The following is a 14078-nucleotide window of genomic DNA, read 5'->3' as shown; positions in this document are numbered from 1 at the left end:
TATTGGGGGCTGGTCACATAATCACCCTCTGCCAAACACAAAAGCAAAATCCTAGACTCCTAGAAGGAAAATGGGTGTTGGGGCATCAACCGTTGGGTAAGAACAGTTTACACACACGAAGCCATTCTTATCTGTTAGGTGGTGGGAAGCCTTCTAAAAGCTATGTTTCCAGATGCCAGCCAAAAGGCCGGTGTAGTTAACAGCCTTTCTAAAAGGATAGCAGTCAGGCCTGCTGCTATGTTAACTCTTTTCTGTCCACCACTCAGAATTAAGAAGTGTTAATATTTTGGCTTTTTAAAAAATTTTATACTTTTAAGCAAATAACATTACAGCCAAAGGTGAAATCCTCATAGTTTTGTTACCTAGTCCTGATTACTTTCACTTCCCAAAAACAACCATGATTATGAATTTGGTCTGTATCCTTTTATACCACATATTTCTGTTGATGCTGCATTTTTATATCTATAAAAATATGTAGAATAATATTGTACATTACAAAATTACACCAATATGTTTTGCCATATGTATTATTTTAAATCTTGATTTTAAAAAATTCATTGTTGGGTTTTTGAGGTCATTCTTTACCATTACATATAAATACAGTCTTTTTCTTTCACTACTGTGTAATATTCTATCATAGGGATATATCTTATTTGCTGCATTTTCCTATTGAAGAGCATTTTGTTTTCCCCAGACTTCCCTGTTCCCCAGTGCTTCAGTGAACATGTTTGTACAGTCCCGTTTGGCTAGTACATGTATGAAAATCTGTTAGATTTATTTGAAGAAATGTCATTATTAAGACCATCTCAGACAATGGGCATATTCAGGTTTATCCATTTCTCGTTTCAAAAATGAGGTTTATACTGTATGGCTATTTGAAAAAATAGAAGTTCTGAGAAAATTATGGATACTGTTACACTTTTTCTTCTTTTTAAAGTTATATATGTTTCAAGCCACATGATATCCAAAAGAAATTACACAAACTTTTCAATAGTTGTTATTCTAAGGGAGTGAAGTTAGAAGTATAAGGAAAGAGGAAGCCTTCCCAATTTACGTAGTTCCTTTCTATCTTTTACACCATTTATAGGTTGGTTGGGTTTTTGTTTTTGTTTTTTTTTTTAACGTTTATTTATTTTTGAGACAGAGACAGAGCATAAACGGGGGAAGGTCAGAGAGAGGGAGACACAGAATCTGAAACAGGCTCCAGGCTTTGAGCTGTCAGCACAGAGCCCAACGCGGGGCTCGAACTCATGGACCGCAAGATCATGACCTGAGCCGAAGTCGGCCGCTTAACCGACTGAGCCACCCAGGCGCCCCTTTTTTTGTTTTTTGAGAGAGAGTGCCCACACAAGAGCAATAGGTGACTAGGGGGGTGGGGGCACAGAGGGAGAAAGAGAGACTCTTAAGCAGGCTCCATACTCAGCGTGGAGCCTGATGCAAGGCTTGATCCCATGATCCTGGGATTGTGACCTGAGCTGAAATCAAGAGTCTGACATTCAACTGACTGAGTCATCCAGGCACCTCCCTTTTGTAAGTTTTATAAAAGGCACAGATTTTACAATAAACTTAAGATTGGTGAATAGTTTTGAAAAATGAGGCTGCAAGTTGGGCTTTAGTCTCACCTCCCTAAGTTTGCATTGGAGATCTGAGGGAAAGGGGCTACCTGGCTCCCTTTATACTGAGCCAGGTCTTTTCTTTTCTTTTCTTTTCTTTTCTTTTCTTTTCTTTTCTTTTCTTTTCTTTTTTCTTTTCTTTTCTTTTCTTTTCTTCTCTTCTCTTCTCTTCTCTTCTCTTCTCTTCTCTTCTCTTTTTTTTTCTTCTCTTTTCTTTTTTTATGTTTACTTATTTTTGAGAGAGAGAGAGAGAGAGAGAGAGAGAGAGCGAGTTGGGGAGGGGCAGAAAGAGAGGGAGACACAGAATCCGAAGGAGGCTCCAGGCTCTGAGCTGTCAGCACAGAGCCCAATGTGGGGCTTGGAACTCACAAACCATGAGATCATGACCTGAGCCAAAGTTGGATGCTTAACCAACTGAGCCCTCCAGGAGCCCCCCAGGTGTTTCTCTTAAATAAACTTATATACAGGAAGAGATTGCTGTGATCTCCATGTTCTATATTGGTATTTCTGATGCATTTTCCTATGATAAATTTTTGTCTAATGAGGTTTTTTTTAATATAGTGCACTGGGTTTCAGTCCCAGATCTGCATTAGACTACTATCCTAACCATTTATTGCCCAAGACTATAGTTAGTAAGTAGAGGACTTGGAATTCATCTTACCTGACCACTGGAATTGCCTCTGATAAGAGTGTGTTTATAAGTGTATGATTTAGAAATTGACACAAAATAGAGAACTTCTTAACCTTAATTAATTCAGCTCATTTAATTACAATATTATGTGTATTAATTCAGTGAATCAATTCTCAGTTACACTCATTTCCTTATCCTTTAAATTATTTAAAGTTAATATTTTAACACACTGATAATCTGGGACAAGGAATTAACCCTAATGATTAGAAAGGAAAATAAATTACTAAAAAGTACTGATGGAATTTTTTTATTTAAAAAAACTGGTTGCCTGGGATACGTGGGTGGCTCAGTCAGTTAAGCCTCCAACTCTTTCTTGGTCTTGGCTCAGGTCATGATCTTAGTTTGTGAGTGCAATCCCTGTGTCAGGCTCTGTGCTAACAGTGTGGAGCCTGCTTGGGATTCTCTCTCTCCATCTCTCTCTGCCCCTACCCCACTTGCACTGTCTCTCTCTCAAAATAAACTTAGAAACAAACAAACAAACAAACAAATGTGTTGACTGAGTATATAACTTTTCCTGCATGATCAGAAATCAGTATTAAAGTACTCGATTTTATTGTAACTGAGCTGTTGTTGGATGCTTAACTGACTTAGCCACTCAGGCCACCCCTCTTGTGTTATTTTAATAGTGGGACAGTGAATGTAAGCATACATAACAAGCCTGACCCAAAAGAACCATTGCGTTTCAGTAAGTTAGTGTTTGATAGTTTGATGGGATGGGATCTCTTTCTGGCATTGGTTGTTGAGTGACTTATTTTGTCTTTTGTTTCTTTTAGTGATGAAGAACTCTCTCAATATCTTTTACAACTGGTGCAAGTTTTGAAATACGAGCCTTTTCTTGATTGTGCCCTCTCTAGATTCCTATTAGAAAGAGCACTTGCTAACCGCAGGATAGGGCAGTTTCTATTTTGGCACCTTAGGTAAGTCTTTTATATTTTTAGATTTGAGTCTACCTGGTGCTTTTGTAAATATAAATCAGCATAATACGGGACATTTACTGTAATAGTTGGCTGGTTTACTTGTTTCTGAGCCATTTATAACATTCATACTCTTCTTGGTGTCTTCTATTTCTTGATACCCAACTCTTAATTCTCAGGATTTGGCAAAGTAATTCAGATAAGTGTCCCACCAAGTCTCCTTGATTTTTAACTGAAACTAAAAATTAATGTATTGCTATTTTCTAGTAAAGTGCACTTACTTTGTTAATATTCTTGGGCTAAAACCACACTTACTCCTTCTGAAAGGCTTTGGGTACCAATAGATAAAAATTTTAAAGTTTTCCTATAACAAGAGCAACATTATTTTCAGCTTCTTTATTAGGTCAATTTTAGAAATATGTGAACCTTATTTCACCAAGTTGATATAGGAGTAAAATCAGAAAGGATAAATGAAGTCCTTTTTTCCTAGGAAAGTTGTTGGTTCCTGATTTCTGAGTCTGTACTCAGACATTTTTGTTTTTTTCATCTGGACTTGAGAATACTGAAACTAATGACTGTCATAAAAATAGGACTTTCCCCCATTTTAGCTAAACATTTTAAGGAAAATGAGCTCTATATTATTTTGATAATGATTTTGGAAGCTACATTTCTGAATCTTGATTTCCTTTATTACTCATAGAGGTTTTTCCTTTCTTATTTTTAACTTGTCATCTTTTTCATCCAGTTCAACCTTCCTATTTTTAAGCCCTTCCGGGAGTAACAGAATATGTTGTTCCTTCCTTTTTCAAATGGGTACACCATTCTTTAAGTGAGAAAAAATTGAATTGAAGCTAATTGAGGGATTAGTCACTTGTGTGATGTGAATCAGATCTTTGCGTTTCACTTTATTGTCTTAATTGGCAACATTCTGTTTCAGCTACAGAAAGCAAACAAGGTGAAATGTGAAAATTTTGGATTTTTGGAATAAAAAGTTAATTATATAATCACACATGTTTTTGATCTGTGGTGTTTAAAGAATTGGGAAGTTGCCCATCCCACTAATATTTGTGGACAAGATGATGTATTCTTCTGTGTTTTGATTGGCATCATACATTTATTTCATAATATGAAGTCAGTATTTTTATTTGGTGATCTGAAGTGTTTTATACGCAAATTATCTTAATATTATTAACTTATTTGTAGGTCAGAAGTGCATATTCCTGCTGTCTCAGTACAGTTTGGTGTCATCCTTGAAGCATACTGCCGGGGAAGTGTAGGGCATATGAAAGTGCTTTCTAAACAGGTATCTGGTTTTTGTTTTTGTTTTTTTAATTTTTTTTTTATTTTCATGTTTAGTTTGCCACATGGTATTTGATAAATTGTATCATATGCTATTTCTCCCATTATTCCATGGAACTTTCAGTAACTGAACCTAATTAATACATTAAAAAATTTTTTTTAATGTTTGTTTATTTTTGAGAGAGAGAGTGCAAGTGGGGGAGGGGCAGAGAGGGAGGGAGACACAGAATCCGAAGCAGGCTCCAGGCTCTGAGCTGTCAGCACAGAGCCCCACGTGAGGCTTGAACTCACGAACCCCGAGATCATGACCTGAAGTTCACGCTTAACCGACTGAGCCACCCAGGCATCCCATTAATACATTTTTAAATAAAAATTTAAGTTAAGAAATGAAGTGTTAAATTTAGCTGAACATTAATTGAACACTCCCTCAAAAATGAAGGATTCTTCCTAGTACCTATATTAATAATATGCCTTAAGTTTTAATGGGAAATACCCATGTAGACATGCTTAACAATGGGTTTGATGGTGATGGTGACAAAGGTCATGAAATTTTTAGACCCTGTTTTTTCATATCCCTGAGTTACTGTTTCCAGTTAATATAGTATTTATGATTCATATATTCTGCCATTTGTTTTAATTTGAGATATTTTGACACTTAAATTCATAGTTGTTATAACATCTAGAATTCCGAATCCTCAAGCTCCTTTTTCAAAATATATATATACAGGCCTATAGTCCCTTATCTTCTTTCCAGGACTTCATTTTCTCATCATTGCTGATGATGAGATATTAGTGAGATTAATCAGTGAGATATTAAATGCTTATATGCCAGGAACCATATTAAATGTTATAAGCATGTTATTTTACTGTCCTTATTATGTGCCACAGTAGTTGCTAATACTGTCGGGATTAGACAAGGAAGAAAACAGAGGCTCCAGGAGATTAACTAGCTTGCCTAAAAACCCAACTGTTAAGTGACAGAAAGAATTTTTAAAATTAGGGCTGTCCAGCTAGAAAACTGTTATACTGGGAGTTTTCAAACCTTCGTGGCACCACAACTCTCTTTTTAAAATCAGAACTTAAACATAAATCCAGTATATAAAATAGTGTCATTTTATGAGTATAAATGTATTTTGAAGCTAAAATAAAATATAAGCCATTAAACAGAACCATGAAGCTATTTTACTGAATACAGAATTTCAAAATCGGGGGCTATTGATAGTTGTAGTCTCAACATCCATTTATTTCTTTTGGAGATAATCCTGATTTTTATAGGTAGTAATTGCAAGTAGTAATGGTCTTTTGATCGCTTGCTTGCAAGTGAGAGGCATAACCATGGCCCAGGCTTGATATGGCCCAGGTAGGTCCTTCATCCCCTGAAGGATGTGATGAGAGCATTTCTGCCATCAAAATAAAGCAGCCCTTTATTCTAGCTTCTTCATGCCAGAATTCTTATTGACAGGTAGCAACAATATGCTCTTGTTCTTTAGCATTGATTTTTCTTGCAATGAGTATCATCCAAATAAACACAAGAAAGTTTTCTTAATGGTTTAATATGCATTTACTCAGAATTTACTATATGCCAGGGTTACTGTTAGGTATTGGTAATATGAAGTGAAAATAGTTATGTTATTTTTTTTTTAAACTATGTTATCTGAGTTTGAGAGAGAGAGAGGGAGAAAGACACACTGCATGAATGAAGGAGGGACAGAGAGAGAAGGAGAGAGTCCTAAGCCAGCTCCACACTGTCAGTGCAGAGCCCAATGTGGGCTTGAAGTCATGAACTGGACCTGAAATCGAGAGTCAGATGCTTAATCGACTGAGCCACCAGGATGCCCCAGTTATGTTATTGTTATCAAGGAGTTTATATTTCCATAGAGGAGGTGTACAAATCAATAATTAAGAAATATATGATTAAGCATTATGGGAACATTATGGAAGCACAAAAGAGAGGCATGTAACCAAGCTTAGGATATTAGGAAAGAGTTCATAGTGGAGGTGACATTTGTAGGTTTTGCTGGTCTAGTTGGTGTGAGTTCAGTGAAGAGTATGTTAATGTTTTACAGAGAAGCAACCAATAAGAGTGTATGTATGCACTTGACCCTTGAACAACATGAATTTGAACAACATGAGTTCACTTATACACTGATTTTTTTGACACAGTACAGTACTATAAATGTATTTTCCCATGATTTTCTTAATATTTTCTTTCTTCTAGCTAATACAGTATATAATACATATAACACACAAAATACATGTTAATCTACAGTTTATGTCACTGGTAAGGCTTCCCATCAGCATAGGCTATTAGTAGTTAAGTTTTTGGGGAATCAAAAATTATACCCAGATTTTCGACTGTGTGGGTCTGGAGGTGGAGTTGGTACCCCTAACCCTTTATTCAAGGGTCAGCTGTATAGAGAGAATGAAGCAGAGGAGGATGGTGAGATTGTATTACAAAGAGTTGTCTCATGTGATTATGGAGGCTAAGAAATCCCAAGATCATCAGTTAAGGAAGCTAGAAACCCAGAAGAGCTGATGGTGAAGTTCCAGTCTGAGTCCAAAGACCTAAGAACCAGGAGAGTCAGTAGAAAGTGTCAGTCTGAAAGACAAGTTTAACACCCAAGGAGTTTTAGGAAAAGACCTATGTCCCAGCTTAAGACAGCTGGGCTGGCAGAGTTCCTTCTAACTTACTGGAAGGTCTGCCTTTTTCTTCTATTCAGAACTTCATAGGTTCTGATAATACCCATTAGTATTAGGAAGGCCAGTCTTCTTTACTCAGTCTACCCATTCAAGTGTTAATTTCATCCAAAAATACCCTCACAGACACACCCAAAATGATGTTGGACCAAATATCTGGGCACCCTATGGCCCAGTCAAGTTGATACATAAAATTAACCATCACAGATCAACTCAGCATGTTTACACAGCTTTGTAAACCATGTTTAATCTCCAAATAAAGACTGTGTAGCAAGTTGAGAATTACTTCTAACATAATACAAATACCTTCAGTACAAGCAAAAATGCACTAACTTTTTCCCCATAATAGGAGGTAATATCCTTGAGTGGTGTTTCCTGTTCTTGCTACACTATAAATTAAATACTGCGATGTAACATTAACACTTAAATAGTATGATATAAAATCAATACATCTAGGTTACATGATAAAGGAAAAGAGCTGGAAGGAAACAGACTGTGTATGTAAATATAGCATATACATATATGTTTATGTATATATACACACACATATAAAAACACATTCGTATCCAAACGAGGAGGAGATACTCATGACAATTAATCTTAATTTCTGTAACTCGTCATGTGGTTATAGCTGGTATTTATTATTACCTTCTTCCAACTCATTCTGTATTCCCTCTGCCTTTAATAAGCATTTCACTTTTGGTTCTTGACTTGTTGGGTTGACCCAAACCTTCATTCTTAAAGGGTCCAGGCCATTAGTAGTCCTACCTAAGTTAGCTTGTAATTGTCCATTGATCTTAATCACAGGACATGGTAATGCTAAGAAGAGATCTCCTATATTTTAGGCTTACTCTTCCTTACCTCTGTGGAACAGTAGGCCAATTTCTCCTTGACAGTCAGTATCAGTCACTCCAGCCAGCATCATAATGCCTTTTTTTGCCTGTTGATCCAGAGGCTTGAGGTGCCCAAAATGGCTGGGCTGGAGTCTTAACTTCCAATTCAATACAGTCATTGCCATGTCCCCCATTGGAATCATTCTTCCCTCTATAACTAAGACCTCTTTGCCAGTAGAGCATAAGGTTGCCGGAAAAGAAGCAAAAATTTTGCTAGTGGGTCCCTGGAGGGAGTAGTAAGTGGTACAACTTTGACTTTTAAACCTTGATTTCTGGACCCTTGAGTCCTGTCTATGGGAGAAGGCTTGTCATATATTGGATGCTGACTCAGAGCATATACAGCTTTCTGGAGTGCCTTGCCTAAGTCCTGCAAGATATTGCCACCTAGCTGCTACTGTAAGTTAGTCTTCAAAAGGCCATTCCATTCTTTTGTCAAGCCAGCTACTTCAGATTAGTAGAGAACATGTTAAGACTAGTGAATTTCATGAGCAGGAGTCCATTGTTACACTTTATTTGCTGTGAAATGAGTTTCTTGATTGAAGCAATGCTGTGTAGAACACCACAATGGTGGATAAGGTGTTCTGAGTCCACAAATGGTAGTTTGACAGAAATGCATTGTATTCAGGGAAGGCAGATCCATATCCAGAGTTAAGTTTCTATTCCAGTAAGAACAAAATATTGCCTCTTCCATAGTGGAAGCAGTCTGTTGTAATCAGTCTGTCACCAGATAGCTGGCTGTCCATCGGGAGAAATGGTGCTATATCAGGAACTCATCAGCAGCTGGTCTCACCTGCTGGCATAGCAGGCACACAGTGGTGGTCATAGCCAGGTAGGCTTTGGTGAGTGGAGGTCCATATTGCTGAACACATGCATAACATCCATCACTGCCATCTTGGCCACCTTGTTCATGAACCCACTGGGTGATGACAGGGGTGTTTGGGAAAAAGGCAGACTGGTATCCACAGAACGGTTTTTCCTATCCACTTGATTATAAAATTCCTCTTCCAAAGACACCCTTTGGTGAATATCCAATGCGACACTTTTTTTTTTTTTTTTTTTTGCCTCTTCAGAGAAGTCTATCCTATATCTCTTCCCCATATTTCTTACTAATTTTCCAGTCATGTTCCTTCTACGTCCTTGGCCATAAGCCAAGCTTTGGTCACAGCTCATGAATTGGTATATAATTGCATGTATTGCTGTTTCTCCTTTCAGGCAAAGTGAAACAGTAAGGTGCATTTTCCAAATGCACCACAGCAAGGTTTTCACTTCACCGTTGTCCTTCAGAATTGTTTCCGAAAGGGGCTGTAGTTCCATAGTTGTCTGCTTTCCTGTGGTGTTCAGATACTGTGTAAAGCCATTTATAAACCGTGCTTGAGTCTTCCCTTCCTGTGTTAACTGGTTGAAGGGAACTCCCTGTGACGACATAGGTGCAGGGTAGGAAAGAGAAGGTAGTGTAGCAAGAAGAGGAAACCGTGGACATTTGAGTCACTTCTTCATATAACTTAGTGTGCCTTCAGGGCCTGCTCAGGCCCAGTCTTATATATACACTTCATTTGATGATGGAGTACTGTTTTGCTTACCCATCTTTATGGCTTGGTGGATCAGGCAACACCCAGTTCATAATGGGCAGTTCAGGTCACATGCTTGCTTGCTGGCCAGTGGTTAAGCAGTCAGTCTTACTAAATCCCAATAGTAAGCTAAGAGTGGTTTCTCTAAAGGAGAGTACTTCTCTACAGGAGCTGGCAAGTGTCGTTTCCAAAATTCTGAGGACCTGTGCTATGATTTATCTATAGGGACCTGCCAAGGGCTCCAGATAGCATCTCTGTCTGCCACTGACAGTTCAAGCACCATTAGACCTGCTGGATCATATGGACCAAGTAGCACACCAGCTTGCACAGCAATCAGGACCCATTGCAGAGCTTTCTTTTGTTTGGGATCTCACTCAAAACTAGCACCCTTTTAGGTCACTCAGTAAATAGGCTGTAGTACATGACCCACATGAGCAGTATGTTGTCTTTACAATCCAAAGAGGCCCACTAGCCATTGTGCCTCATTTTTGGTCATAGGAGGGGCCAGAGCAACAAATTATTCTTTACCTTAGAAGGGATATCTTGATATGCCCCATGCAAGTTGAACCCTAGGAGTTTCATTGAGATAAAAGGTCCCAAATTTTTATTGGATTTATTTCCCACCTTCGGACATACAAATTTCTTCAGATCTAAAGTAGTTGCTATTTCTTACTAAGTTCGATCAGCCTAATGTTATCAATGTAAAGGTGCCAGAGTGGTGTCTTGTTAAAGGGAGAGGCAGTCAAGAGTCAAGTCAAGAGGCAGTCAAGTCAAGTTGTAAATTACTTTACAGTTTGCAAAGTAAATTATGATAAAGGGCGGGAGAGTTGCTATACTTCTGAGATGGGGCATTGAAAGTGTATTGTTGGCCTTGACAGCTTAAGCAAACTTCTTGTGGTTCCTTATTGACAGATATGGAGGAAAAAGCAATTGTTAGTAGGTGTATACCACGTACCAGGAGATGTGTTACTTTGTTCAAGCAACGAAACCATATTTGGTGCACCACTACTTAATGTTAGGATGATCCACTGTAATTTTCCAAGCCCCATCTGTCATCTGTACAGGCCAAACAGGCAAGACGAGTGGGGCTGTGAATCTACACCCCTGTATCTCTCAAGTCCTTGATGATGGCACTCAACTGTGCAGTCACTGCAGGAATGGGTTACTGCTTTTGGTTTACTGTTTTCTGAGGTAGAGGAGCTTATAATAACTTCCGCTTCCCATCAAAATAGCCAGGGAGCCAATATGGGGATTCTGCCAGCTGTTGAGTATATCCATTCCAATTATGCATTCCAGTATAGAAGAAATAACCAGAGGATAGATCTGAAACGGGCTCCATGCTGACAGTAGAGAGCCCGATGCAGGGCTTGATCCCACGAACTGTGAGATCATGACCTGAGCCGAAGTCGGACACTTTACCAACTGAGCCACCCAGGTGCCCCTAGTCCCCTTAATTTTATAGTCCTCTTAAATATATCTCATGCCTATCAATGTCTTTTGTGTTCATGGCTATTGTCCTAGTCCATTCATAATCTTCTCTCACCTGCATGTCTTCATTAACCTCTTAAATTGCTCCCCTTGTTTCCGTTCTTGCACATGCAGACCCTTCTCTGCACAGCAGCTAAAGTGACATTTTAAAAATGCAGATGGATTATGTCATTTCCATTTTTTAAATCCCTAAAGTAATTCTCATTGCATGGAGAATAAAACCCATTTGGTTTGTTTTTTTACCATTTAATTGGCTTTATTAATTGATTCATGAATTGGGCTATCTAGTAGAGGGGACTTGGGGGAGCCATGCAAAAAAGGGTTTTACAGGCAGAAATGTGGTGGAACAATAAGCAGATGAAAAGAAATGATTGTTTTAGGAAAGTCACTTTCCCGTATTAGGTGGATTTCCTCATTTTCTTTTGGGGGGTTGAGAGGGCCCATGTGACAGATTACCTCATGGTGCTGACCAGGAAATTCCTGACTGACTGTTAAGACTGCACTTCTGAGGGAGGTTGAAAGTGCAGTTAGGTTAGGTACTGAGCCCCAGTTTGATGACGTGGCTTAGCATTTTGGGCCTGTCCTTTTCTTTTACATTTCCCCTTTGATCATGCTCTAAGCTTAACAGAGATGTGATCAAGATTTAAAGCATTAGCACCACTATCAGATACTATTCTGAAGTTCTCACAGTTTTTATTGTTCTTTTGTATGGTATACATTATCCATAGGTTATGATGTTTTTGCTTAATTCCTACATATTCATAGGTTATGGAAGTCAGTCATTCTCCTTGTTCTTTGACATTCCAGTCTTAAGGAGTTCATTTGTTTGATGGTTAGTGGCTGCAAACACACATTTAAAACTTATGAGAGAATATAGTGTGCCAGAGAGATTGTTATGGTAAGTATAAGCAGGATAATTCCCAGTGTTTGGAGTGCACGTTAGACTCATGGTCCCCAAGACACAAACTGAGCAAAGAAAGACCCTGTTGAAGGAGTCACCTTTTTAAGCCAAGTGGCTTGCTCTTGTGATCTTATGTAATTGAATTTCAGCTTCCGGAGAAATGTTAATCCAGATACAGCAGGTGATGTTGGCCACAGCAGAGATACCTTCTTGCTCAGCTAAAAGATAATCGAAGGCCATCCTATTATCAAGAACAGTTTTGGCCAAAGAGCCTAAAGATGGTTGTTGGGCCTCTTTTGTTTTAGCAGCAGATTCTGCAATAATTTTAAGAATTGCGGAAAAGTACCTGATCACAGGCTCATTTACATTTATCCCTAATCAGAGGGGTGAGTCCTAAATCATGAAAGCCTCCAGGCAGGTACTTTCTTTTTCTTTTTTTTTTCAACGTTTATTTATTTTTGGGACAGAGAAAGACAGAGCATGAACGGGGGAGGGGCAGAGAGAGAGGGAGACACAGAATCGGAAACAGGCTCCAGGCCAGAGCCATCAGCCCAGAGCCTGACACGGGGCTCGAACTCACGGACCGCGAGATCGTGACCTGGCTGAAGTCGGACGCTTAACCGACTGCGCCACCCAGGTGCCCCAAGTACTTTCTAACTCAACTATGTAACTTCAGGGAAGCCAACCAATGAGATGTCTTATTTTGCTTGTGAAAAGTTAGGGGAGGGGCTTAGTTAGATTTTCTTAGCAGAACTTAGCTCTTTTAATATTCGAGAAGACTCAGTTTTCCTAAGTAATCAAAGACCTGATAAAAACAGCAACCACAAGAAATTATTTTGATAAAACACAGTATCTTTGTTTTCTAGGCAGATCACTTAAAGATAAAAAACTTTCATAATCTGCTATCAAAAGTAGACTTAAAGTAAAAACCAGAACAAAACCTTTGTCATTTTAACAAAAAGAAAATCAAATTCTAATTTCGCACCAGCTTGCTTTTTATATTAAAACTTATTCCAGTCTTAGTCCTGATCACACATAAAATTCCTTTCCAAAGATTTCTTCTTTCACAAACTTTCTACATTTTTTTTCCTCAAAAATGTATCTTCGTTTCTCAAACTTTTTACCAAAAACACACATTTTGATTTCTTTGCATATGGAGATGTTTTCCTTATTTCTGTAGTTTTAATTGCATATATTAATTAGAATTCTTAACCTTTAGGGGTGCCTGGGTGGCTTAGTCAGTTAAGAATCCGACTCTTGATTTTGGCTCAGGTCATGATCTAACAGTTCGTGAATTCAAGCCCCACATAGGACTCTGTGCTGACAGTGTGGAGCCTGCTTGGGATTCTCTCTCTCCCTCTCTCTTTCTACCCCTCCCCTGCTTGTGCATGCCTTCTCTCTCAAAACATTTAAAAAAAAAATTCTTTTTTATTTTAATGTTTATTTTTGAGAGAGAGCACACACACAAGGTTGGGGGGGGTGCAGAGAGAGGGAGACAGAGGATTGCAAGTGGGGCTCCTTGCTGACAGCAGAGATTGTGACCTGAGCTGAAGTTGGTTGCTTAACCGACTAAGCCACCCAAGCGCAACCCCCGAAAAAAGAATTCTTAACCCTTAGAAACCTTAGTTCCTAGTGAAAACTAAGAAGTTAAGGAATTATATAAACTGTTATACCAGCATTTTTTAGATTTGCAAATTCATGAATACTTTTCATAATTTCTAGAAGCATAGACCTTCTTCAGTTTTGCAGTGCACTAACACATCCAAATATCTTTTGGTTTCTCTGTAGGAAGCCAAAAGTAGATAAACCTGTGTTTAATAATTAATGGTTTGGTATTTTCTTATTTGGAAATGATCTGAATATTCAACAGATTTCTATTATATTTATTTTAACTTAGGAGAGTTCTAAAGTTTCAAGTTACCAGAGATTTGGAAGCTATTTTTAAGTACACATAGAATAAAATATAATTCTTGCTAAAAACTTTATTACCTCTTATTCCACTTATATCTGTTTA

General features: G+C 38.3%; 1 protein-coding gene and 1 pseudogene across 6 annotated transcripts in view; one reads left to right on the top strand and one right to left on the bottom strand.

Annotated features, from left to right (window-relative positions):
- The window catches only part of LOC112850019 (small ubiquitin-related modifier 2 pseudogene), a 243033-nt pseudogene that overhangs the window by 168575 nt on the left and 60380 nt on the right, over window positions 1-14078 (bottom strand). The gene's annotated exons all lie outside the window — the stretch shown is intronic.
- The window catches only part of PIK3CB (phosphatidylinositol-4,5-bisphosphate 3-kinase catalytic subunit beta), a 191641-nt gene that overhangs the window by 141234 nt on the left and 36329 nt on the right, over window positions 1-14078 (top strand). For all 5 annotated transcript variants that reach the window (XM_086674382.1, XM_086674378.1, XM_086674381.1 and 2 more), the window contains 2 exons: window positions 3078-3221; window positions 4422-4521. In XM_086674382.1, the coding sequence (XP_086530508.1) occupies window positions 3078-3221; window positions 4422-4521 (244 nt within the window). The remainder of the gene's footprint in view (window positions 1-3077; window positions 3222-4421; window positions 4522-14078) is intronic.

The sequence above is a fragment of the Puma concolor genome, chromosome C2 (assembly GCF_028749965.1).
Source record: "Puma concolor isolate L17-30 chromosome C2, mPumCon1.1.hap2, whole genome shotgun sequence".
In the NCBI taxonomy this organism is placed as follows: domain Eukaryota; kingdom Metazoa; phylum Chordata; class Mammalia; order Carnivora; family Felidae; genus Puma; species Puma concolor.
This window is presented reverse-complemented; position numbering and strand designations above follow the sequence as displayed.